We start from the raw sequence: 26,419 nt of genomic DNA, 5'->3' as shown, positions 1-26,419 counted from the left end.
CTTCAATTGTGAAAAAGAGCAAAAGCATCCAAATTTACCATCCTAAGGAATTTGTTCAATAAAATTTTTCAAACTTGCCATACTATGATTAGTACAAACAAATTATATTGCTAAGTTATCGTGTTACACTTTAATTGGATAATTCATGTTCTCTGAATATGAAAAAACTTTCTTAATCAAATAAAATTTGCCTTTTCCCCTTCATGAAATAGACATGAATCATTATTTGGTGGGTTAGCATGGAAATTATTATAATATATGTGAAGGAAAACAAAGGGTGATGGGTTGTAAATTAATCGTTGTGATGTCATGCTGTGTGGGTGTTGAAAAGTTGTAATATTGTGGAGTTGAATTAATAAAGGGTTAAAATTGGATGTCAACAATTACAATGTTCATATTTGAAATAAAATACTATAATTATTGCGATATTTTTTGTTTTAATTATTATTTTCTCAATGCGAATTTTATTGTTTACAACATGTCATTTGAAAAATCAAACTAAAGTTATGTTTCATTTTGTGGATGCTAAATATTTTATCACCAATTAGCTAGGGAGGAAAAAAAGAATCTACTAATCATTCGACTTAATTAAAAATATGTGTACTCTTTTTTTTCACTAGAGTTTTTGCCATTAATTTTTTTTTAGTAAGATTATAAGGAGTCGTGTGTTATGAAGTAACAAAATTATGGTGGATGTCCATTACTCCTAAGAAGTTACTCCCACGACTCTTCTACATGATGTATAATTAAATCCTCCACCATTCCTCACCATTATGGATTTACCTCTCACAGTACTTTTAATCTCCCTCATAATCTTTATGGTTAATATCACGTTATGACGACCTTTTGTAGTCTCTATAAACACTATTAATACATATATAAAAGCTCATATTGTGTACACTTAAAAATAATTGATACTTAGCGTTTGCCTTCAAATAGTTTTTAAAAAAAAATTAAAAATTAGTGTTTGATCATATAATTTGTTATTACTTGGCAAATATATTTGACAAATATCCTAAGTTTTTTCTAGAATTTGGGAATTTAAGAAGTTTAAAAAATTTAAAAATTACCCCAAACTTTTATATTTTATAAAAAACATCCATCATTTATTAATTCCAACTAATATTTATCTACCAACTTACTTCATTAATGTGGACAACCAACATTATTAAATAACATATCTATCTATTTATAAATAACCAGACTATTCTTTTCTACAATTTTTTTAATGTGATTAATGTATTGCTCTTGTTCATATTGTTATTTTGTTGTTGATTGTTATCAATTATGTTATCAGGTTTTAATATAAACTTATGGATATTTTTAATAATTTTTAAAACTTACAGATACAAAATAATAATTTTTAAAACAATCAAATATTTTTGAAAAAAATTTGTAACCAAACACTTCATCAAAATTTTACCCACAAATTACTTGCCAAAGATATTTGAAAACTTGGGGTCAAATACTAGTTAATCTTTATTTTATCTCTTTACATTTCTTGTTTGCTTGTCGTTTTATAACATGAGTGTCTATTTTATCAATTAAATTTTCCAAAATGTCCTTTTTGCTAAATCTCCTCTACTTATTTACTTGCAAGTTGCTACTATTGTTTAAGAAGAGTACACACTACCGAAAATGGTCAGTAGGAGGTGCTCCATTTGAATATATATATATATCCTAATAAAATTAGTAAAAAACAGTTAATTTATAATTAATTGCAAGTTTCCTTTCTTTGGTGGCTGGTAACAGTATTAAACAATTTCGTAATTTAGTTTTAAAAAAGGCAAATTAATAATAATTTGCAATTTTTGGATATATAATAAACATGGATGAGTGGAATACAACTCATCATCTTAGGTTGGAGATTATTTTAATTTGCATGATTTGTCAAGTAGTTGCAGCCGCCATCCGCGAGAGCCGCCATTTTATTTTATTTTATTTTTAACCCTGACCTTCTATTTTTTTTTATACTTTCTATGTCACTGGAATCCAAGAATTAAGGTTGAAGGTGAGAAATAGTTAAATTTGTGAATATTGTTGTGATGTTTTAAAACACTATTATACATTTATACTTGAATGGATGGTTTAGATGGTCACACACTACCAAAAAGTCATTTTTTTCCTATTAAATAATATTTAATGGTTAAAAAAATTAATTGAAATTTTTCCAGTGAGATAATTTGTTAAAAATAAATGAAAAATTATATTTTATAACATAAATTCTGATTAATTTATGGTGGAAAAAATCTTTATTTGTACTAGTGACATAAAAATGGAGTTTGAAAAAAAGCTAATCAAATATATGAAGTTTCTTCTCCTGAAGCAATATTGCTTTAAAAAGACTCTAGTTTTTTTAGTCATTTTTAATATATACCCCAAAAGACGTAAATAATTAAATGACATTAGCTCATTATTTTTTACCTTCTCATTTAAATGGTTCTTATATATATACACACACTATAGGTACATACCAATATACTCAAACCATGGCTTGCAGATACATAGTATCCATTATTCCCACCATGCAGACACAGAAACCTCATAGTATTAAAAATCAAATTCATCCTGAAACGTGGGTTTCTACCTATAAACCAAATATTTGGAAATATGATCATCTACTTTCTCTTACAACTCAATATTCTGTGAGTATTTTCAAATCCGATCGTCAATCAAAATCTTCATTCATCTCTTAGGGTGTGTTCGGTATTGATATTTTCATTTTTGATTGGTTAAAATGTTTTTTTCTAGAAAAATAGTTCCTTAAGAATAAGAAAAATGATAACTTTCATAGTAGACAAGAGGGAATTGATGGTAAACATACCATAATCTACGGCCCTAAAGAGGGTGGGAGATCCTTGAGAGGGGAGAAGAAAAAAAAGTTTCACCCTTGACATTCTGAATTAAGTTAAATAAGAAACCACCCACTTATTATTTTGGTGAAAAACATTTTCATTTTTCATTAATTCGTATAAATTTTACTAGTTATAATCGGTGTTGCAGGAAAAGAAGTGCTACCAAATTGAAGCTAAGAAGCTTAAAGAGGAAGTAATAAGTTGCACGTTTTCAAAGAGTTATAGTCCAGTAGCCCTGCTGGAACTTGTTGACATAATTGACAAATTTGGTCTCAGTAATTACTTCCAGGTTCAGACTAAGGTAGCTTTGGAAAAGACAATTATGCACATGAAAAGTTGTAGCTCAAAGGAGGAGGACTTATATGCTACTGCATTATGCTTTAGGATCCTCAGAGAACATGGCTACCATGCTTCACAAGGTAATTATCAACTATATATAATTCACCATTAAAGCGAAAAGTATCATATAAATTAGGACAAAAGAAAAAGTACGTTACATGAGTAGTATGTTAGAACGAAGAAATGACATTTTTCCAATTGTTGTACTACAGATATGACAAAGAAAGTGTCAGATATAAAAACATTATTTGAGCTTTTGGAAGGGTCATATCTGAGCATGGATGGTGAAAATTTACTAAACGACATAAGATTGTTCTCAACCAAAAATTTATCAGATGTTGACACTAGTTTTATTACTAATAATAAGGAATATTTGAGCAATAGCTTGAATTATTTTCCATTGGCATGGAGCTCGAGATGGTATGATGTTAGAAGACACATAACAATGTCTGGTGAACAAGGCAACAAAACAAATCCAGTATTGCTCAATTTGGCAAAACTTAACTTCAATATAGTTCAAGCCACGCACCTAAAAGATCTCAAAGATGTAATAAGGTACCTATTAATTGTTGTCTATATATTCCTCATCTCAACTATTTCACGGAATATCAAAGCAGATGAGAATAATCACTCTCTTTACATCGTTGCAGATGGTGGATTAATCTTGACATAGTTGAAGATTTGTTCTTTACAAGGGACAGGATAGTAGAATGCTTTTTTTTCGCTGGAGGAATTGCCTCTGAGCCTCAACATGAAAGAATTAGAAAATGGGTTACCAAAGTGTTTCAGTTGGTATTAATAATAGATGATGTTTTTGATATTTATGGTTCATTAGCCGACGCACAACAATTTACTCGTGCCATAGACAAGTAGGTTGTTAATAATAGATGATGTTTTCAATTAAGTTGTTATTACTCTATTTAAATGCATAAAATTAAAATGAGATTTTTCACATTTAGGTGGGATCCAAATGAAGTACAAGGTCTACCAGAGTGTATACAGATTTGTTTCAGAGCATTGTATGATACAGTAGAAGATATATCTGCTGAAGTTGATCACCAACAAAAAGGATGTGCCCCTTCAGCATTTCCTTGTCTGAAACAAGGCGTAAGTATTAAAGTAGTCTTAGTTTTACACATGCATAACATATGGTGTTCTTAGAACTAATGATTATAAGTGCTCAAAAGTCAAAAGTCCTTTTTCTCTATCTCTAATTTTGTTGTCGTGCACTTTACTTGTCATATTTTACTGAAAAATGTATAGATGTATTTTTTTATCATATTAATATGATAAGATTTGCAATTTATAGTATTTTTATATAATTTTAAAATGTTAAATTTATCTAATTCAAATTTAGCTTTGAAAATTAGTCAAATTGACTCTTTACAAACTACCCCCTACTAGTAAAAATGAATGAAGGGAGTACATTTAGCCCAACTCATACAGATTCTGAACATTAAGATCGATTTGATAGTATAACAGGATTCGAAGTAAATTATTAATATATTAAGTAAACTGACCAGGGATTTCTTCATTATATTAACGAAATCCTTTTCTCTTTCTTTTCTAAATACTAGTAGATCGGAAGCCGAAAATATAAACGTTATTTCAGTAGATTCATATTATTCAAATAAAATCCATCGTCAGTTTTCATGTACTCGTATTTATTTTTTTCTTCTTTTGTCTAAGTTGTGCTTATTAATTAATTTTATACATCTTTTACATGATTATATTCATGCATATTTGACCAAAGTCTTGTGATATGTTTTAAATAATTCAGTGGCTCAACTTTTGTAAAGCCATGCTGGTGGAAGCAAAGTGGTACAACGAAGGCCATATACCAACACTTGAAGAGTATCTTAACAATGGGTGGATCTCATCCACCGTTCCATTACTTTCTGATTATGTGATTTATGGTCTCACGAATGATAAAATAACAAATGAAACACTTGATTCAAGTAAAAATTTCCAAGAAATTATTTACCATTCTTCAGTTATATTTCGACTTTCCAATGACCAAGGTACCTCAACGGTAAGACCTCCTTCAAACTTAATTTTACCTCATTTTAAAATAATTTTCTTCCTTATAGTTTTTGTCATAATATAATTTGCATCATATTGTAGGCGGAGTTAGAGAGAGGTGATGTTGCTTCATCAATTATATGCTACATGCAACAAGAAAATGTCTCCGAGGAGGTAGCTCGAGAGCATATCGAAAGCATAATATTGAATTCTTGGAAGAAGATCAACTATCATTTTAATACCCTTTCAATATCACATCGAGAAATTGCTAAGCATATAATAAATGTAGCACGAATGGGGCATGTCATGTACCAATTTGGAGATGGATTTGGGGTTCAAGATGGCAAAATTCAAGATCAGATCCTAATTAACTTGATTGAGCCTATTACATAATTGATCTCAGCAAGGACGATCATTTTCTAGCCTTCTAGAATCTGCTATATGTATGAATAAGAATGATGGGAGGTTTTGTGTACTAAGATTTATATATATATCGGGTTGTGCCCTTCAATTGTATTTAATAGTAAAATCTCTCTTATAAATATCTCGTCGATGACTTTATTTTAACATATTATTTAGAATCTTTGTGTGTGGTTTTCTCTTGGCTTCTTTAATTTACGTAAAGAACCTATAACTCATTTGAAGTTGAGAAAAATGAACCATTGGGCTCAAATGAGCTCTTGTATGGTACGCGTCTCGCCATACATTTCCGCAAAAAGTTTTTTCCTATGAGGTTATGATATCCTGATCATGATTCTTATATACCGTTGCTCTAATTCTAACTCCCCTTCAACTAAAAAGATATTTAAACAAGGAAAAAAAAGAAAGAAGGCAGAAGTCATAATCGGTGAGTTTAATTTGTGTTAATAAAGCATTTAATAATGGTAAGTTTTTTTCCCCCTTAGTACAAAGGGTGATTATTTGAAGTACAACGCTTCATGACCCCAAAAAATAAAAAGTACCACACTTTGTGTGAAATTTTGACTGAATATGGACCGTGACACTGTGTTGCTCTCAATAGAGCATATTCTTTTGAAATGTTCCACAAGAAGCGCATATACTCGAATAAGCTATTCATTATGACCAAAAAAATAAAATAAAATGGAATACACAAATGCCTATCTTCTTCACTTCCTTCATCTCTATAGAGCTGCTGCTGCAGAAGAATAAGAAGCTCTACTCCATGTTTCAAAAGGTAACTCTCCAATTTCCTCTTTCTTCAATATTTATGTCAATCATTACCAGCTGGTTAATTTAAATAAAGGTCTTATGTTATTGTATAGTTTAATGTGAGGTAACAATTAATTACCACTAGTATTTTTACTGGTTTACTGATTAATTCTTGTCATACAAACTTGTATTTACGTGATAAATGACCTGATTGTGTAAACTGTAAACACTATCATAAAAATAATTTTTAGCGGCAATGAATATGCACATTAACAGAGAGTGTTAAATCTTTATACCGGCATTAGTTAATTGTAATTGGATCCAATATCGCTATAGACTTTAGAAATATTTACAAAAAATGTTAATTGCCTCTAAGAAATCATATTTAGCGATAATTAAATTTTTATCGTTAATTAATTGCAGCAAAAAATCTGTGAAACTAAATATGTTTATACTGGAATTGAAGTGCATCTATAAATGTAAAGTCAAACATGGGGTCTTAAATTGGTAAAAGTGGCAATTAATTACAGATCTAGAATAAGCTGTTATGTAGAAAATATCAGAATATCAATTGTTTTGGTCTCCTGTTGTTGTGTTATAACCCATCTAAGAAAGGGAAAATCTTCTTTGTCCTTCCAGAAGCCTCCACTGCCAAAATAAGTTGTTTATGATGTTGGAATTTTTAAAAAATGTTGTGTCAATTCTTAAAAAAAAAATGCATAATTAACAGAGGACCAGGTAACATTGCAATGATATTTTCGGGCATAAAATAACTTTGTCTATCTCATCCTTACCAAATGACCTCTAACATAAAATCTAAAACCACACTAACGGGTTAGGCAGAGATTTCCTACCATATTGAGTAGCCAAATCTTATAAAATATTTATTTTCTTTTTAGCCAAATCAAATGAACTGGCCTTTTAGAACTAATTAGACAAACAAAAGTAATTGATCATTTTCCCCTATTTAAAATTCGCTGTCTATCGTGTGAATATTGAGGCAAATTATTTACGCTTATAAGATCAATGAAAAATTCAAAATTGGCTTGCTGTCATGTATTGCAAACGTGCAGACAGGAATTAATATAATATATATTAAAGTTATTCTTAATTTTGCCAATAGATTATATTGTTCATCTTATTTTTGATCTCAGTGTACACTTTTGCATGATGATCAGAAGTGTTCTTCGAACGTGGTTTCCAAGTAGCACTGTTCCTTACTTTAAAATTAGTGGTCTGCACCTTGCGCGGTAATAATAAAAAATAAAATATATTTTAAAATAATTAATTATGTTATTACTTGGTAAATATTTCTAATAATTAATAATGTAATAAAAGAAAAAAATATAAATTAAGTTATAATTTTGATATTATCTATTTAGAAAAATTGCTGAAAGAAAATTCCCATATAGTTATGACTTATTTAAAAACAAGATATCTACGAACGTTTATATTAAAATTATAAAAATATTTCTTGATCTATTCTAATTTTGTGATATACACTCTTTTCTTTGTTTGGGAATGTGCAGGGTTGGTTAATTTACAAACTTCTACAAATAATATTACTTAGCACAATTTTCAGAAGTTCATAAAATCAAATTTATATAACTAGCCAATGTTAGTAGTCTCCACCAAATTAACATTATATTACAACCATTCTAGTAGTCTTTCTTACACTACAATTTTTGTAATATGAGTCGAGAAAAAAATGAGAACCTTGATGTTCGCTCAAATGATATGACGGAAAAGTCACGAGACAAAGGGGGTATATTATGAAGCGAAGAAATTAAAATTTGTATAAACTTAATTATAAATACCCAAGGGTAGGTCTATCAAAAATTAAAATTTTGTTTGAGTCACAATTAAGATGACAGACTATATAGGAACACGTTTAAAGTCAAAAGATAATTATCACATATACTTTTTTATGCTCAGAGATTTTAAATTTTAAATTTGAAAATAAAATTACTATTAGTAAGAAACTTTATCATAAAGTTGGACTGAATTTAAATTAATCAAAATATATAATTATGTATATGAAACACCATGTGCGAAATTACAAAAGGAAAAAGTCAAAAGATTTAAGGACTTATTTCATGAAAAAAAAGAAGAAAAGAAATGAAAGTGCCATGCTTGACCTTTGAATATGTAAATGTATGGTGAACCACTCCGGTGTCCCTCTTGTTACCAGGCCCAAACCAATTCAGACTTTCTTTTCCCTTATTGGTCATGAAGCATAAAAATCATTCCTGGCCCACTATCTTTTCTAATGAGCCACTTAGACTCACCCACGTGTCAATATTTTCCAACTTTACCGGAAAAGTCCCGGGAACAGCGCGTTTGTGCAGTCACGTAGAATAAACGACAACTTGACGCCGTCAAAAGGAATCCTGTCCAAAAGATTCTCAACCCGTTTAAATCCAACGTCTTCCGTTTTTCCTCGAATAAATCAACTGACACAGTATTCCTTTTTTTTTTTTCTTTTTCACGGACACCATACCAGCTTTTCATCGATTTCCGTTATTTTCCCGAACCACTTGGTTCGAAAACCGAGCCTGAGGTTTAGAAATCTGGCTCTTTAAGCCTTTCTACATTTTCCCTCTTTCACATACTTTGCAAGCGTACGTAAGAGCAGTCACTCAAAAAGCACTAACAAAAATCCCCAATTGCCGGCGGCGCACGTTTGTGAGATCGGAGTACACGATGGCCGATCACGCCGGCGAGCACGAATCGGTTGTTGAATCCGTCATGGAAAAGATCAACGACAAGTTGCACGACCACGATTCTTCCTCATCCGATTCAGAAGATGACAAGGAGAAAATATCGCCGGTCGATGCCGTCAAGGCAAAGATCTATCGTCTCTTTGGCAGGGAAAGGCCCGTACATAAGGTTCTCGGCGGTGGAAAACGTACATCTCTCAAATCTCTCTCTCGCAATATCTATATTTTCCATGTTAGTATAGATTTATGTATTATATGTTTCAACACAGTATGTCTAATTCAGAATGCATTTTCATTATAGTTTAAAATTGATCTAACTTAGATTTATTTGGCATTGGTGTTGAGATGCGCTTTAATTTCTTTCCTTTTCTAAAATCTGAAATTCGGAGATCTATACACAGTTCGACTTCCATTCATTCGTTCGTTTATTATAATATGTTGCTATATTTGGATCCAGGCGAACGTTTTTCTATTGTTTTCCTTTTCTGATATAATATTGTTCATTGGCTTCGCATGGATCTGACATTGGTTGTACTGTTGTTTTTCACCATACGATTAAAATTGCCTTGAATTGGAATCCTTGTGAAATCTTTCCTTTACTACTTTTACTAGTAGTGGTACGTAGAGAGATCAAATTGATGAGAAGGTTGCATTGCAAAGATATGGTTTGATACCTGTAAATAAATGATGTACTTGCGATGCTTCGATGTTACTCGTATTGGTAGTCCGTGAACTGAAGTAAACAGTTTTATAAGAAGGTTTATAGGTCAATTTGAATTTTCATGTAACAAATGTATATTTGATCTACAAATCTTACTACAGCAGCATGGATTTGTGAATATTGAAAAGCAAAGTGAATTTTAAATGTTAAAAGGTTCAGGGTGTGAGCTTCATTAGATATTTGTGTAAGCATGTGGTATTGTCCATTTTTCCTTTGAAGAGTTCAGGTTCCTTGAATGACTCGAAAATGTCAGAGGTATTCCAGCTTTTCACCCCCCCCCCCTTCTCTTTGGGGTTTGAGTCATAGTGATAGTGTTCATGTGTCTACTGGGCACTTTTTAGTTTTTAAGTGCATTAGTCAAGATTTTAACTTTTTATATGTAGGATCATCTACTATATCTTTGACACAAAAATAGCCAAGTGTTTTTTCGCCTCCTAGGTGTCTTCCAGACCCATTTTCTTCAAACCCCCCTTCTTTTTTTTTGCCTACTTTCAAAGTTCATAGAATTTGAAGCTTCAGCAGATGTGTCTGATGTGTAGTTACGCCATTACACACATTTTTTTTCGTATCTGCATGATTGTGTTTATGTACCTAATTACTCAATTCTTATGGCTCAGCTGCGGACATTTTTCTGTGGAGGGACAAGAAAATTACTGCCGGCGTGCTTGGGTTTGCCACTTCACTTTGGGTGCTTTTTGAGTTGCTTGAGTACCACTTGCTTACACTTGTTTGCCATATACTGATCCTTGCATTGGCAGTCCTTTTCCTTTGGTCCAATGCATCCACCTTCATCAACAAGTAAGTATACTCTTTATCTTCTTTAGTAATTTGCCTATCCAGATATACCTTAGGATTTACCTTGAAATATATGCACCAGGTCTCCGCCCCAAATTCCAGATGTCATTCTGCCTGAGGACATTGTCCTGGGTGTTGCTGCTGCACTCAGGATTGAAATAAACAAGGCTCTTGAAATTTTCCGAGAGATTGCCTCTGGGAGGGAGTTGAAGAAATTCCTCACTGTATGTTATTGTGTCCATCTTGTTGTATAATTTGAGCCTATTATCTTGAGAGAATCAGCTTGAGCAGAACTTCCTTTTAGCTCTTCATTTGAGTGTCATCTCTTCCATGCTTTAATACAAAAACTACATGCAGGTTATTGCTGGTTTGTGGGTTCTTTCAATATTGGGGAACTGCTGGAACTTTCTCACTTTATTTTACATATGTAAGCGATCTACTCTAATGTTGCTTACTGGAGTTTATAGATTTATGCTTATTATTCAGTTTAAGTCTAATAGTGTGTAATTTTCTCTCTGCAAAAATAGGCTTTGTATTGCTCCATACCGTCCCTGTACTTTATGAAAAATTTGAGGACCAGATTGATACTTTCGCTGAGAAGGCTGAGGCAGAGATCAAAAAGCAGTATGCTATTTTTAACGTCAAGGTTCTAAGCAAAATTCCAAGAGGTCCACTGAAAGACAAAAAGTTCTTGTAGACATGAATAGGTGGCACCCTTTAGGTTCACAGAGGCGTTCCTCCGGTTGTTGTGATTCAGTTATGTTAGAAGACCCTTTGTTTACTTGTTTTGCTCTATTACTACTAAACAGGCTTGGCGTTTTGTGATAGTTTTGAGTTCCAGATATGGTTTTCTTTTTTGTTAAAACTTTGAAAGACTGCTGTAAGATTTTGGCAGTCATCATGTGACGGTAAGCATCAATATGCAAGTGAGTATAACTTCCAATTATAAGTAAGATAATGGAAACACAGCTTTGATTCTTGTTTGACAGCAATGTCTCTGTTAGTGGGTACTTTAAATTTGGGATTATGCGAACATCTTTTCGCATCTTTAAGATTCATTATGTTTTGTATCAATTTGGCTGTAAAATTTGCTGTTCTGCACAGTGCTCAGTGACAACCTACAATTAGCGTCTTATCTGTTGAGATTCATTTTTTTTTTTTTTGCAATTTGAAGAATCCATTGGTCTTCATTGCAGTTCTTAGCTCGAGTTACTATGGGGAAGACTCAAAGCTTTAGAAAAAGAGTTACAACTATTCATTGTTCTATTTACTTATCTAAACTATCACTCCCTCCTCAATATTGAGGTGTATTCTAATATAGGAGTGATAATTTAGGTAAGTAATAAAACAATGGATAGTTGAAGGATGAAACTCACAAATATGTGGTAACTTAAGTATGTGTTGCCATCAACTCTAGGAAAAATTGTAAATTGCGAGCTATCAATTGTCTACTTGCACTTGTTCTGTGGGAACCCAATTCCAAAATCTATTCCATTGGTTAGAATTTTCATTTCTATAATTCTCGAATTAGCAAGGATGTACGTTCACAGTCTCATGTAAAGCTCCCCAAGCAGGGCAGAAGCACCAGAAATGACGAAACAATATAGAAGGCTGATTAATTGTTACATTTGATTGATATAACAGCATATTCTCAAAATGTGCCATTTGTTTTTTCAATCCCCAGCAAACGAACTGGTTGCAGTATGTTTTGATATATTAACAAGGATCTTCTATATGCTTCCACATCATGCATGCAGCTCGCTAACTCGCCTGGGATAGGCCCACAGCTTGAAGAGTGAGCCATCAACCGAGTCATCTGAATCGCTATCACTATCCGAGCAAGGTATGGACTCCTCTATTACATATCTAACAATCTGGCAATGGCAAAAGATATCATTGAGAAAACTTGTAGGACTAGCTATGAGATACTTAAGATGGTGGAAAACGTAATAGTAATGAAATAAGAAAATCCCAAAAGACAGGGAAATTTTCTTTTTCCTTACAGCACTGGGGAGACGGCATTCACAAACCTGTTCAAGTGACACAGGCATGATTTGATGATCATCAGAAATTTTCCCATAGCATTCATTGGAACACTTGGAATTACTCAGCCAAACAATTGAATTGCACTGCTTGCAAAAGCCCCTCTGGGATGTTACCTTTCTTGAAATTCCTGAGTGAAAACAGCTAGGTATATAAAAAGAAGTAACACAGAAGAAAATTTGGAAAGTTAGAAAACAAGCAGACATAGTGAAGACCTCTCTGAATGAAGGAAGACAAATGATAATGCTACAATATTCCGAGTGGTCTATAGACCATGCAACACAGAAAATGATGACACTCCACGACCTGCAAAATTTGTTCTGTCAAACCAAAGTGGGATAGCAGCAAATGGAAATACCTCTATAAGCTCGCTTGAAAGCATCTTTCCAGTCAACGTTAGCTGCAGTGGTATTTTCCAGAGTAAGAGAAATTCTCTCCACACCATAGCTAAGCCTGATAATGTTTGGGTTGTCACTTGACTTCCCGAAAAAGCTAATATGTATCGACTGCCACAGATGGTTGTCACGAGCTGCCACACTCCACGACCTGCAAAATTCGAACAGACACCTTTTGAGATACCATCTGATATGGTAATTGATTAAATCAACGCGATACAATTTCGTACTAATGTAGCAGTATAGGAACTATTCCAATTTCATTGAAGTTACACATTAGAAGAACTTGAGAAATTTTTATTGATAATTCAACTAACAGTTCGAACCAAGAACGACAGAGGACTAGGTCCAATGTTCAAGAGATGCCTATACATAATTTAATTAATGTAACTACTTTGGTTGATAAGGAAAGCCTCATACCTGCAGACCAAAGAAGCAGTAACAAGAGACTTTAAATCTAAGAACCCAAATACATGTACAAGAACATCTTGAGGAAGTTGGCTCCTACCTGGAATGCAAAATCAGCATAGAAAATTAGAATGCAGTGAGCAGATACAGAAGTACTGAGCAATGTTTGAAAAAAGGATGCCATATTTGATGTCATCCTGGATAACCTAATATGATCTTAAACAAGACAATCTCAGTAGGCGGAACATCTACACTGTGAACAAGTGCTTTATGTGTCAGATGGAGGCAGAAAATGTGAGACATCTTTTTCTTTTCTGTACAGTTGTGGCAGACATGTGGAATATGTTTTTCTTATATTTTGGACTAGCCCGGATCAAGCCTAATAGTATTAAAGAAGCATACAAATGCTGGTGTTTGTGGAGAGTTGGCAAATGCATAGAAAAGAAAAAGGCTAATGATATATCAACTCCAAACCATGCCCTCAAGGCTAAGTGTTGGCTTAATCTTTTTAATTGGCTCAATCACGCCCCTGTATCCAGTTGTGATCATTTTTTTGATGGCGTCTGTTCCCCAATTTTAACATAGTTTTTGTATATGAGCAGGCTCACTCTTTTACTTGTATCCATTTTTGCTATGCATCTTCTTGATGCCTTTTAATGGAAGTCCTTTACTTAACAAAGAAGGGATGCCATATTGGATGACTCTTTACAACTATTTAAGCAAATCATCTCATATTAACATTAAAATTCCTTATCAAAATCTACATTAGTTTAACTTCAGTTGTGGCATGAGGGTTGGTGGAAGCAGTACAGATTTGAGTTTAACTGTAGACTGGAGGATGACCTTTTGCCTCACTAAGCAGTATATTACACTATCCATCTCTCCACTAATTGTTTTCCCCTTTAATGGGAAAAGAGGCAGAGGGATGTTCTCATCTAGGGTCTCTCAGGACTTGACACTCGAACATCTTTCTTTTCTTTTATTGGGGGTTTGGGGGCTGGGGGGTGGGGAAGAGGTTGTTTGCATTTTAGAGTTATAGCAATAACCTTTTTATAAAAGTTAACCATGGTGGGCGAACCAGCTTGCGCGCATCTCGATTAATTCCTCAAGGTACCAGCTACCTCCCACCAGCATAGGTACGGTAACTCTGTCCAAGTTCTGGAAATAACTCTCCTATTTAAAAATTCTGATTTTAAAGTGCTGTCCACTCCAGTCCTTCAGAAACGGCTGCAAGTTGAAATCTAAAAGTTGCCTTGTAGGAAATGTCACTATGGCTGTAAAGCAACGCAAAGGAGCTACAGGTGTCCTAATCCACAGGGTTTCACAAAGAGAGATTCCACACTGAAAGCACTAAAAGAGTCTAGTGATATTTTTATTGAGAACACATGTTCAATTAAAACTACCTTCTAACACTGGTTGGACCTTGCTACGCCTCCTATGAGTAACCATAGCCTGTTTGAATTCAGATGCAGCTAAAGCTTTCTTTTGTTTTGGTAATGCAGCTTCCATGCTTTGAAGCAGGCCATGTGCTGCTGATATAGCCGCTTGCGTCTGCATTCTGAAGTGAAAAAAACATTTAATATTAAGGCTCCTTTTACTTGAAGTAGCAAAAATATCTTAAAAACATGTCAACAACGACAAATTTCATAAACAAGGAACATCTGAAATTTTATTTTCTTAATATAAGCAAATTAAGTTGTCTATAGGATCTTTTAATTCAGGCACCTCAAAGTAGAGAGGATTGCATCTCTTGTTCAATATGGCAGGGCTCTGTCAAGCCCTTATTACCAGCAGATGCGTATCATCAAGAAAACAGGAAAAGGTGTAAACTTGGCAGCTAGTATGTCTTTATATGGTCGACCAACACATTAACACAAGTGACAAGTCTCACAGAAAATGTTGATCAACTATGTCATTAATCACCAAAGTTGCAAGTTTAGCTAAAATGCTTTCCCATTTCTTGATATGCACACCCGAAACTTTGAATTCTCAACTGTAGGAATGAACAATTTGCTAGTGAGTGAAGATGAACTCACCAATCCTTACAAGCTGTTTAAGTACACGGAATTTAAGTTGGAGAATCAGGCAATATCTAGTAATCACTTACAACTAATTCCTAACTCTTTTTTTTTTGTTGTTGTTGATGAAGTACAAGTGTACAACTAAGCCCTAACTACTTTCCCCTCTCTCTCTTCTTTTCTTCCATTTCCACATTGAATTGCCGGAGTAAGAAAAGTCTATCAATGTTGTAACACTTCCATTTACTCATGGATTAATAAAACATTTCCGGTTTCAATCTCTTTTCATCTTTTAATTCTTTAGTACAAAACAAATCATGAACTGTTGAAGAGAATTAAACTTTCCTACCAGTTAATTTATTAGTCAATTATGCGTGAAACCCGAATTTAATCAAGCAACAACATGAAATCCTGTTCATTATAGATAAGACAATTTTACAGAGACTGTGTATGCGGGCGGGGGTACAACAATCGTAGTAATCAAATCAAAGAAAACCCATTTATTCTTATGCAGTAATTTCTAATGAAAATTGAAGGAGGCTGCGTAACTTACTCAGGGAGGAGGCTAAAGGCGACGAGAGAGTCTTGGAAGATGAGCGATTGCAAATTTTTGGGAACTTTGGAATATGCATTTCTTAGAATAAGGCTTAGCTCATCGCAAGCAATTGGGTAACGATAGAGTTGATTCAACGACTCCTTTAACCCTAGCTTTTGATACCTCTCCACCATTGAACCTCCCATCTCTACTACTCTCACCACCCAACCCAACACATGATTTATATATCCTTTCTGTATTTGGGGAGCTACAGAGTCTGCGCCGCTCTGAATTTCGATCCAAATATGTAAAGATGATTGATTTTCTGGTGTCAATTTTCTATGTTGCATCTGTTTGCTCCTCCCCTTTGCTCATCATTAACACTCTTTTTTGGATGCTTATACTACTTTATTGTTTAATGAATTCAATATTTAGACTCCCTCCATCCTATTTTAATTCTCGTGATTTTCTTTTTGAATGTCAAACTATATAAATTTTTGAAAATATATTTTTTTATTATATTGATATGAAAAAATTATAACTTATATAATTTTCGTACAGTTTTTGAATATTTAATTTTTTTACTTTATAATATTGAGTTAAAGTAATATAATTTAACTTTAAAAACTAGTCAAATTAACTTTTGAAAAGCGTTAAATGACAACTAAAATGGGATGAAGGGAATATAAAATTTGGATATATTATAATTATTTTTTTTTTGTTGAATAATATCGGACATCAATGATTTAAATAATAAATCTATCATAAAAGTATGATATTGAGCAAACCTATTATAAAAAAAATAAAAAAAAATAATTAAATAATACCCAATGAAATCCCATAAGTGAGGTCTGAGGAAGATACATGCAAACCTTATAACTACTTCGTGATAAGCTATTTTCGAAACACTCTCGATATAAGTGTAACAAATTCAAGTACAAAGAGTAAGAAAACAGTGAAGAGAAAACATATCAACTAACTAGGGAAGCAATGTAAATCCTGCAAGAAAGGAATAAGAACGACAAAATAGTGCGACAATCGAAATACAATAATTAATAGACTATGATAAATATCAAAAGTAAAGACTACAATATCACAACAAAATAGTGCGACAATTGAAATACTATAAATAATAGACTATAATAAATATCAAAAGTAAGGACTGCAATATTACAACCGGTAGGACGACAAGCAACTTTAAATTTCCAAGCTGAAGACTTTAAGGTTGTTTGATAAAGTCATTGCAAATGAGCCTGTGAGAAATAGTAGCTCTCGTAAAACAGAATGTTCTGAAGTCATTTGATAGGCTCAAGCCCTAAATATCTTTTAAGAAAGAATTTTGCATCAAATAAGTGGCAGATATCACATTAGTACATTGACTGCCCAAATAAATTTCAGAAAAGAATCCAATCCATGCTTTTCAAGTCTTCCAAATGACAAATATATTAGTTCCAACAAACTCGAGATTGATAAATTACACTATTGCAATAACTGTCTACAACACTAATTTACAATACACTATTACATGGAATCACTATAGATGAACAAAATCATAACCTCTTCTAAGATTTCCAAGCCCCTGTGTCTTTTCAATTGCCACGCCAGAGATCATCTTTGATATCCTACAAGACTGCTATGGCCAACTGTTGCTCTAAGCAGAACAGACGTTGTATTCTCCTTCCTTCTCCGACCAGCAAGCCTTTGACAGACACATTTCATCCATATTCATGTCACACCCCTCGGAAGTGGAGACCAGTTGGCACAGGTTCAAGTATCTCTACCTTAGTTTCAGGAGAATGGGGGTTTGACTCTGAAGGTTATGTCTCACGGTTGTCACCCCTTTCACGAAAAATAATGCTGACAATCATTTCTTGATGCATATATTTAACGACCTAAAGGAAATAAGATAACTGCTGCTTTTTCCTAAAACCGCCTTCTCCATATAGGTCATTCCACTGCTTCAGCTCACTCATTACGGATCCCTCAGAAGCAAAGCTTGCAGCAACCTAACCAAAGAAGTGATTCGTGAAGATCTGTGTGTAAATCCAAATCGAATGCAACAATAAAACTGAAGGAAATAAGTCCTTTGCATGCATTATTTGTAAGTATATATTTCCTGCTTTTGTGATTCCACAAAAGTAAACTACAAATGGTCAGTACCTGATTATTCCACGCCTTAATCTATGTAAACATGCTCTTGGTTCATATTGCACTTTATGTTAGAAAAAACATGATCCCACAATCAGCCACAATATCGTCACTAATTGCAACTTCTGTGGGTAGAGCGATGGGCGGATCTACATGGGAGTGAGGGGGTTCACCCGAACCCCCTCAATCGAAAAATTACGTTGTATATAGAAGGTTAAATTTGAATATTATGGATATATACCCTTTAATGAACCCCCTTAGTACAATTGAAAAGAATGGCTTAGCGGTCAAGGGGGTTCAATTTATAACTAAGGTCTAGAGTTCGATTCTCGCTCAAGTCTTTTTTTAAAAGTTTCTCACTCCCTTTTCTATTTAATGTGCATTTTGGGCTTTGGATATGTTGTTGGGCTTGAGCCTTTCTCACTCTCAAATGAGCAATTGTGGATGGGTAGACAAAAAGTAGTTAGCCCATTTGTGTATATTTGTTATTTACTTAATTGTTTTTTTATTTTTCTTAAGTTTAAATATTGTATCTAAAATATTTTATATATGTTTTTTATGTAATTGGAATGAAAAATATTCCTATTCTCTCTTTTTCATGCTCACACATAAGCCCTAACTAGATTTCTATAATTTCTAACTGATTTTCAATATTAACACACTTTTTCACCAAAAGAAAAGAAATAACACACTATGCATATCTCGTTTTGTTAAATTTTATATATTATTTATCGAGTTACATAGTGAGTTCTTTTCAACTATATTTTTATCATTCTACATATTAATATATTGATGTTGTTCAACATCTTTTGTTATTATTACTATTATTATTGAGTACTAAAAATATATTATTTTAAAAAAAGTGTAAATATTGAATTGTTAATATCATAATATTTTTTATTTTCTTTATCAATTTCAAAAAAATATATTATGATATTAATAATTCAATACACTTTTTTAAGAAACTTATCTTTTGTGGGGCATTAATTTAAAAGAAAAAATAGAAAGTTTAAAATAAAGTAGGACAGTGCAAAGTGAAAGTTAAAAAAAAATGATATTTTTTAAAAAAGGCTCGACGGTGTAGAGAAAAATGGAAAGGAATGTTAAAAGGACAAATAAGGCGAGTTAAAATTTAGCAAACGTCTGCTTTAATTTTTCTTTGCTTATTTCCTTTCTTTATATGTTGAACCCCCTAAATTAAAATCCTGCATCCGCCACTGGTAGAGCAGAGAACATGAAACTTCATTTTCAAAAGCAAGGAGTTACTGTAATGTCCATGAGAGAGTATAAGGAACCCTATTTTCTTTATAAAAGATAGTATATCCAAGAAAGTTTGTGTACCGAAAAACGGAAATTTCTTATCCAAGATGGGCAAAGAGTGGCTATGAAATCAGATGATAGGACCCCAAAAAACTAAAGAAAGAATTAAATGCTTCAGATGTTCCAATCAAAGGAGAACATGAATATCTTTATAATGTGGTTCGGAATCCTTGTTGTATTACAAATACTCAATGAACCCACAACATAAGGACTGGTTACCTGATTCTTTGCCTGTCGCATGTCGTCCATGTTTAGAGGTCTCAAAGTAATTACTCTTTCTTCCGCGGCTTCTTCTTTCTCATCTGAATTACCTTCTGCACTCTGCCCTTCTTCAGCTCTCCGCTTCTTTTCCTATGAGGAAGAAGAATAAATAAGAGAATACAAAGCAGACATAATAAAGCATATGGTCTAAAAAGGTTAGGTTGAAGAAGAACAATTGGGAGCTAGATGCATGTATTACCAAATCTTTCTCTCTCTCTTGTTGTATAAGCTCTCTGACAGGCCGATAAGCTGCAGTTGTGCACAAGTTCTGTTTTTGGAGATCAATGCTTTCAGTTAGTACCAGATAATAAGCTGCATTCTTACATCACTTTGGAAAAAGAACATCACAAACCTTAAGATCACTTCCACTATATCCTTCGGTCATGGCTCCGAGCTCTTTAAAATCAAGATCTTCTACCTTTTCCTTTGCTAGAAGAGTTCTCAAAATCTTCTCTCTATTCTCAGCTGCAGGTAAACCGACCATAATTCTGCCCAAGAGAAAACCAAATTTGAGAACATATGTCATTCTGCAACGTCATCATAAACTGAAAAAGGTCGTGATGTTTACAAATGGAAGTTCCCTTAATGTCAATCTATCAATAGGAACCACTGCACACAGTAATATATCTATAAAACAAATTGCCTTTCAATAAACAGTCAGAAGATGAGGCAAGACTTCCTAACAAAGTCATTGAGATGAGCAACATATCTCTGAGACAGAAGACTTCTTGTCACCAGGAGAATCACTCCATAGTCTAGCAGAAGATCATTTAGGAATTAACAGAAACACATAACAAATGCAGGATAATTCTGAGAATCGCTCCATAGTCTAGCAGAAGATCATTTAGGAATTAACAGAAACACATAACAAATGCAGGATAATTCTGTAGATTTTCAAATTTATGCTCAAGGTAGATAATATCTATGAAGATGGCAATAAGACCTGGCTTTCTTTCTGCCTCTTGTTTTTCTTTTTCTAGAATTTCTTTTTTGTGATGTAGGAAGATCAGCAGTGAAGTTTCAAATTGTATAACATACTGGTGAAAATGAATTCAAAGGACTGGACAAAGCAATTAAGCTAAGTAAATGATTGGTGTCAAGCTGTAGAAGTACCTGCGCTCAAACCGTCTGATTATTGCTTCATCGAGGTCGAAAGGTCTGTTGGTTGCAGCAAGAACAAGAATGCGCTCACCTGGATTAGTTAGTAATCCGTCCCAATGAGTCATAAACTCATTCTTAATTTTTCGCATAGCCTCGTGCTCTCCAACTCTTGTCCGCTGCCCGAGCATGCTATCAACCTCATCCACAAAAACGATCGTTGGAGAAACCTTCGCTGCAAGTGTGAAAAGAGCTCGGACATTCTTTTCATCCTCCCCAAACCATTTTGAAGTAATGGTTGACATTGAGACATTTATAAAGCTTGCTCCAGCTTCACTGGCTATTGCTTTAGCCAGCATCGTTTTCCCTGTGCCAGGTGGACCAAAGAGTAGTATACCTCTGCAAGGCTTAAGCAGTCCACCATTGAAGAGGTCAGGTCTTCTAAGAGGAAGCATGACCAGCTCCTGAAGTGATTCTTTAGTTTCATCTAGGGCACCAATATCTGCAAATGTCACTCCAATCTCATGTGAAGGTATAACCTCTGGTCTTATCCGCTTCTCGAATTCATTGTCAGGAATAACTTCCTGTAGATATCATATTACACATTGAAGCAAAAGGCAGAAACACCAAATCAGGACGGTATTAACAAACAAAAATCAAGTTGGACCAAGTAGTCAAGAATATTCTGAAATACAAACCAGAGAATAAAAAATGTACACGCATAGTGTGACAGGATGTTGAAACCAATAGATCGGCATTATTTTTTTCAGACAAACATAAAGACATCCTAAATTTAGTCAGTATGACATTTGAGGGGGGAAAGAAAGAACACAGCTATCTAGTCCAGCTATATCAACTAAGGTTCACTAAAGGAGATTGTGGTGATATTTTATCACGTGCTGCACATACCGGGGCCTTTGAGGCGGATGAAATCTCTCCATCCTTTTTTGTAGAGAGACCTGATTTTTCAGCCTCACCCTTACTCTCAGATGCTGGGTTCTCCGACTTTGATTCAGGTTTTAATCCAATATCATCCACCGGAGTATCCTATTTTTGATTGAAAAGAGAACAAAATCAATCTCATCTCAGATAATTTCTCAATTTTCAACAGAAACACTAAAATGCAAAAGAAACCTTGGACAATTCAGCATTCGCCTCCATTTTGAGGGAGTCTCTGCAACCACTCTTTCCATCCTGGAAGACACTTAATCCATGGGACAAACTGCACCAGGAGAAGAAGAGTACACATGAAACATAAAGTAAGCAAATGGAAAATGAAGTCAATAATAATTGAAAGTTTGGCATCTACCTGTTAGATGATATGAGGAGCTTGCCATTTCGATATTCTGGATCTTTGCTATTCATCAAATGATATGATATAGCAGAGATAATAATTTCATCTATGTAATTACTCAGCACCATTGTGTCAGCATGACAGATTGATCCTAGATCATCACATTCGAGGTCATTTGCTGCAAGCACCTCCGCAATGTGATTCTTGTTGTCTTGAAACTGGATCATCTTCATATCTTCTTCCAGTTGTGTTTTCCAGTCCGTAAGATGTGTCTCATCTTCAGGGGGACTAATCTCTATATTGTAAGGAAATAAAAGACCGAGTTTCTCATCTACTTCCTCACAATCATTTTCATGCTCAAACATCCTGGAGCCGAGAACCAACACTGATCCTGATAGTTTTTTCAGCATTCGATCAAAGAGTTTATAAACTCGGGAGGTTTGAAGATGTCTGTCAACATCCCTGATGTAGAGAATAACGCGGCTGGTTTCAGAGATCGGCACCAAAACCTGCAAGTAACCTCCTTGTTTAGTACTCTGATGTAAGATGAAACAATCGTAAAGTGAAAGATACTGAGAAGAACATAATCCATAACAACGCAGATACATGTTTGAAATCAAGAGAAATTTATTACCTTGAAAAGTGACTGTAAGAAAGCCTTCTCATCTAATGACCAGCTGTTCACCCGCTTAATTGGAGCTAATGAAGATGAAGAAACAAGAATTGATCAGAAAATGATCTTCAATCATACGATTACTCATTACGGGTTAATCAAGATTCAACATTATGAATTTGACAGATGCAAATGCAAGAGATGAATCTAGAAATCCATTGCAGGTATAGTATCTAGTAAAGCTGGTTGATGGTTAGATAGGAAATTTGACGAGATCCTTCAATAAAAGAAACATTAAGATGCAAACCACATTGTAGTAGCAAGAACATCAGAGCGGAAAAAAAATGATACTTTCAGATAATTAGTGGATAATCATGAATTTCTAAATTAACAACTTTCTAACAATTATAAATGAAAATTACAAATGCTAGTGGACCCTGAACTCCATTCATAAAATGAAGGAAGCAAATAGAAAAGTCATGACAACTAAATCAATTCCATACAAGCGTCCCACCTGGATTTGAAGAAGATGACTCAGAGCTGATGCTACTTATATCAGAAGAAACAGAGGCGGTTCTGCGATGCTGTAGCGAGTCCCTGGCACCTTCCCTATTCCTGCATATCCCAAAGGTAAAGGTTAACATGAAATACCAACTCCAAAAACCTGCATTCGTATCTGAATGATGAATAAAACTACTATACCTTGATTTAATGTCAAACGCAGCTGTTTGCCTTGAATAAGTGACTGCAAAAAAAGAGAATAAAACTTGTATATAAAGAGCATATGGAAATGTAAAACAACATGAAAGTACCAAGCCTTAGATTTTACGTTCTACAATTCTGGTTAAGTCTAGATTGAAATCAGAACGGGCAGCTCACTGGCTTCTGAGCTCCACATGAAAGATAGATGTTGAACTTCAGCAATTACTTGAACTTAACATTTCTTTGTTTTTTGATGAGTTGTTTGACCTTTACACTTAACAGCCTCTGGAAAAGTTCTCCACGATAAATTAATTCACCTTAGGACTTACGGAGTTAAAATCAGCTTTGATTGCTTTTACTTTTCAGATACAAGGAAAAAACAATTTGTGGGAGTTGATGTCAAAATTACACTTCCCACAAGATTAAGGTACTGTAAAAGCTAGTGTGTACGAAAGCTACTATTTCATAATTTCATCAACATCTAGAACCTTCTTTAAATATAAGATATGCATAAACAAAATCAGCAGATCTGGAGATAAAAAAAAAAGGTTTGTGATTCATATACTTCTCTTTAAGTTTTGCAGGTACATTCATTAATTTACATAAACAAGTTTGCACTGCAGAGATGTATAATATTGTCACAAATACAATTAAGTGTACCCAATAGTGAAAGAACTATAGCCTTTTGTCATATACCTCCACTATTCTCTCTTGCTGGAAGAATTGAGAACGAACCAAGCAAACTGGACAAACGTCCCAACGTAGACTCTGAGATTGACCTCTTGAAAGCCTACAAACATAAGATGCTGAATCAGGTAATATTCCATTAGGAGCAAAATGATTCCCTTTTACTTATACTGAAAGTAAGTTCAGATTCAACAGTTGCAGGAAACATGACGAAATGGGCCTGAAGACTACAATTTTTTGCCTAACAAAGAACATAAATCTTCAAAGCGAGTAGCTATTAGTACTTACTGATTCTTTTTTGAAGATTCCATACTTGCTCTGCAGCTGCAAATGATTGACCCATAAAATAGAATGAATAGAAGTACCAGCAGAAGATAAGCTAAAATACTGTAAAAGAAGGCCTCACACAGTACCTTCATCGAGAAGTCAGTTAAATCTAACAGCAACAGTTTAGCATCAAAGTGATGCGCCAAAGCCTTTGCAAGTGTTTGCTGGTAAAGTTCTGCATTCATGTATCAGAACACGGTCAAAGCGCTAAATGCAGATAATAACATATCAAGTTGAAAAAGATTTAAATGCTAAAGCCATACCAGAGGGCCCTGAAAGCAATATGGCCCTACTTGCAGGAGAAAGATTTCTTGTATGTTTAGACACATCTAAGTGATTCAGATGAACATATGCTGCACTTGTTAATAATACCCGTGTTCGTTCACTGTCAAAGTCGCATTTAAAGGAGATCAGTAAGTTTGATCCGTTTTCAACACATATTCGTATGACAAAGCAATACTTGAGTTTTGTCAAACAAAAAGCTTTCGTATTCTTAGCGATTCCGTTTGGACAACTTTGGTATATTCAGAAGAAAAACACAGCTATGCAAGCTCCATAAAAATTCACAGGTTGCAAGTATTAGCCGGTGGCTGATTATTATTACTCAAATCTGTTCAATTGAATCCTATTTTATTATTATACAAGGTTGAATTCTAAGTGTGACATTGAATCCGCTTTTTATGAATTTTTGGCTCCTGAACTTCTATTTAGCAGAATAGTTAAAACTATTAGCCTTTACCTATCCCTCAAAAGTGTACAGACACATGGTGTACCAGTTCAATCAAATCCAATAAAAAGTGAAAATTACAGAAGAGAGAAAAGTAAACAATAGAAATTGAAAAGAAGCATAAAAAATGCATTGCAGGTGACAAGATCACATTCAGAATACAATTAAAATCACGAGATCCAGGTATTGAATATAAAATGATCATTTATTTAAGGAAAAAAGTTTGTACAGGAACTTCCTCGTAAATGACGGTGTGAAATAAACGTTTACCTGAGATAATAAGGGAAGTCCTCAAAGTTGATTTTGTTATGCTTGCCGTCAACGATAAGGCGTCGAAGTTCCAGCTCGATTTGGTCAGGGGTTATGCCTTCCGCAGAAGAATTAGCGTTGCTCCATTTATTAACGGCTTGTCCTGAAGCTAATCCAAGCCCTACTCCAACCCCTATGCTCAATGCCGATAACAATACGTGCTTCTGTTCCATATTCAACAAGATCTCTTCTCTTATTTTTTATCTTTCTATCTAAAAAAAATATAAGTTGATGGTAGTATTTGTTTGTAGGAAAGAAGAAATGGGAAATGTAGGGGAGGAAATGGAAGACAAATAATAATGACAGATAATGTAACAACTTGATCGATCCACTGCGCGCTGTTTTCTCTCTCTCTCTCTTTTTGTGTGTTGTGTTATCTTTGCACTCTGTCTCTCAATTTATAGACTGAAGAAAGAGAAAGAGAGAGAGAGAGGTGAATTCGGAGGGAAGCTTTGTTGACCTTTTGACTCAATGCACCAACTTTTTCATTCCTTTTCTTTTCACCTTTTTTTCCCTTTGAATTTGTTTATTTATTTATTTTGGGCAGCTCTTACTTTTCTTTTCTTTTGTATGTCCAGTATTCGATTATCTCTGTTAGAGTTTATTTATTCTAAATTTGTGTTACGTAAGATATCATCTAGGGGAAAATTGTCACGTCCCGGGAGGGTACCCTAGACGTAACCGGCACCCGAAGGCCATTTCTGACCTCCGAGCGAATCACCTGGTCCAGTCACTCATTCATTCAATCACATTCTCTTAGCGGGAACTCAATTAATGAAATACTATTTGCAATATAAGGGCCGAAGGCCAAGCATTCATCAACTCAACAACAAAAGTAATAAGACTCCTCGAATTAACCGTTCAACCTCCCCACACTCCAGTCTATGAAGCCTCTGTCCAAGTCTAAAAGGT

The 26,419-nt window shown here is 34.1% G+C and overlaps 4 protein-coding genes across 4 annotated transcripts; 2 read left to right on the top strand and 2 right to left on the bottom strand.

Annotated features, from left to right (window-relative positions):
* The first annotated feature begins 2,441 nt into the window (after positions 1 to 2,441).
* LOC129895341 (alpha-farnesene synthase-like) lies at positions 2,442 to 5,809 on the top strand. Its single transcript, XM_055971052.1, has 7 exons — positions 2,442 to 2,645; positions 3,004 to 3,274; positions 3,407 to 3,749; positions 3,845 to 4,063; positions 4,154 to 4,301; positions 4,975 to 5,226; positions 5,319 to 5,809. The coding sequence occupies exons 1-7, from the start codon at positions 2,490 to 2,492 to the stop codon at positions 5,607 to 5,609; spliced, it is 1,680 nt and encodes a 559-aa protein (XP_055827027.1). The 5' UTR covers positions 2,442 to 2,489; the 3' UTR covers positions 5,610 to 5,809.
* A 3,123-nt stretch (positions 5,810 to 8,932) lies between these two features.
* On the top strand, positions 8,933 to 11,608 carry LOC129896954 (reticulon-like protein B2). The gene is made up of 5 exons (XM_055972956.1): positions 8,933 to 9,294; positions 10,445 to 10,625; positions 10,705 to 10,846; positions 10,980 to 11,049; positions 11,150 to 11,608. The coding sequence occupies exons 1-5, from the start codon at positions 9,090 to 9,092 to the stop codon at positions 11,317 to 11,319; spliced, it is 768 nt and encodes a 255-aa protein (XP_055828931.1). The 5' UTR covers positions 8,933 to 9,089; the 3' UTR covers positions 11,320 to 11,608.
* A 596-nt stretch (positions 11,609 to 12,204) lies between these two features.
* LOC129896953 (F-box protein At5g52880) lies at positions 12,205 to 16,444 on the bottom strand. The gene is made up of 6 exons (XM_055972955.1): positions 16,040 to 16,444; positions 14,872 to 15,026; positions 13,481 to 13,568; positions 13,024 to 13,211; positions 12,653 to 12,795; positions 12,205 to 12,496 (listed from the first exon to the last, which is right to left on the bottom strand). The coding sequence occupies exons 1-6, from the start codon at positions 16,369 to 16,371 to the stop codon at positions 12,368 to 12,370; spliced, it is 1,035 nt and encodes a 344-aa protein (XP_055828930.1). The 5' UTR covers positions 16,372 to 16,444; the 3' UTR covers positions 12,205 to 12,367.
* A 969-nt stretch (positions 16,445 to 17,413) lies between these two features.
* LOC129894302 (uncharacterized) lies at positions 17,414 to 25,890 on the bottom strand. Its single transcript, XM_055969923.1, has 16 exons — positions 25,469 to 25,890; positions 24,735 to 24,856; positions 24,558 to 24,646; positions 24,433 to 24,468; positions 24,154 to 24,247; positions 23,458 to 23,500; positions 23,270 to 23,370; positions 22,777 to 22,841; positions 22,158 to 22,651; positions 21,983 to 22,070; positions 21,758 to 21,895; positions 20,864 to 21,432; positions 20,103 to 20,238; positions 19,950 to 20,018; positions 19,709 to 19,840; positions 17,414 to 18,027 (listed from the first exon to the last, which is right to left on the bottom strand). Exons 1-16 carry the CDS (start codon positions 25,678 to 25,680, stop codon positions 17,914 to 17,916), a joined length of 2,502 nt encoding a protein of 833 aa, XP_055825898.1. The 5' UTR covers positions 25,681 to 25,890; the 3' UTR covers positions 17,414 to 17,913.
* Between the last annotated feature and the right edge of the window lie 529 nt (positions 25,891 to 26,419).

The sequence above is a fragment of the Solanum dulcamara genome, chromosome 7, assembly GCF_947179165.1.
Source record: "Solanum dulcamara chromosome 7, daSolDulc1.2, whole genome shotgun sequence".
In the NCBI taxonomy this organism is placed as follows: domain Eukaryota; kingdom Viridiplantae; phylum Streptophyta; class Magnoliopsida; order Solanales; family Solanaceae; genus Solanum; species Solanum dulcamara.
Note: the sequence above shows the minus strand (reverse complement) of the source record. Positions and strands in the feature narration are given on the sequence as shown.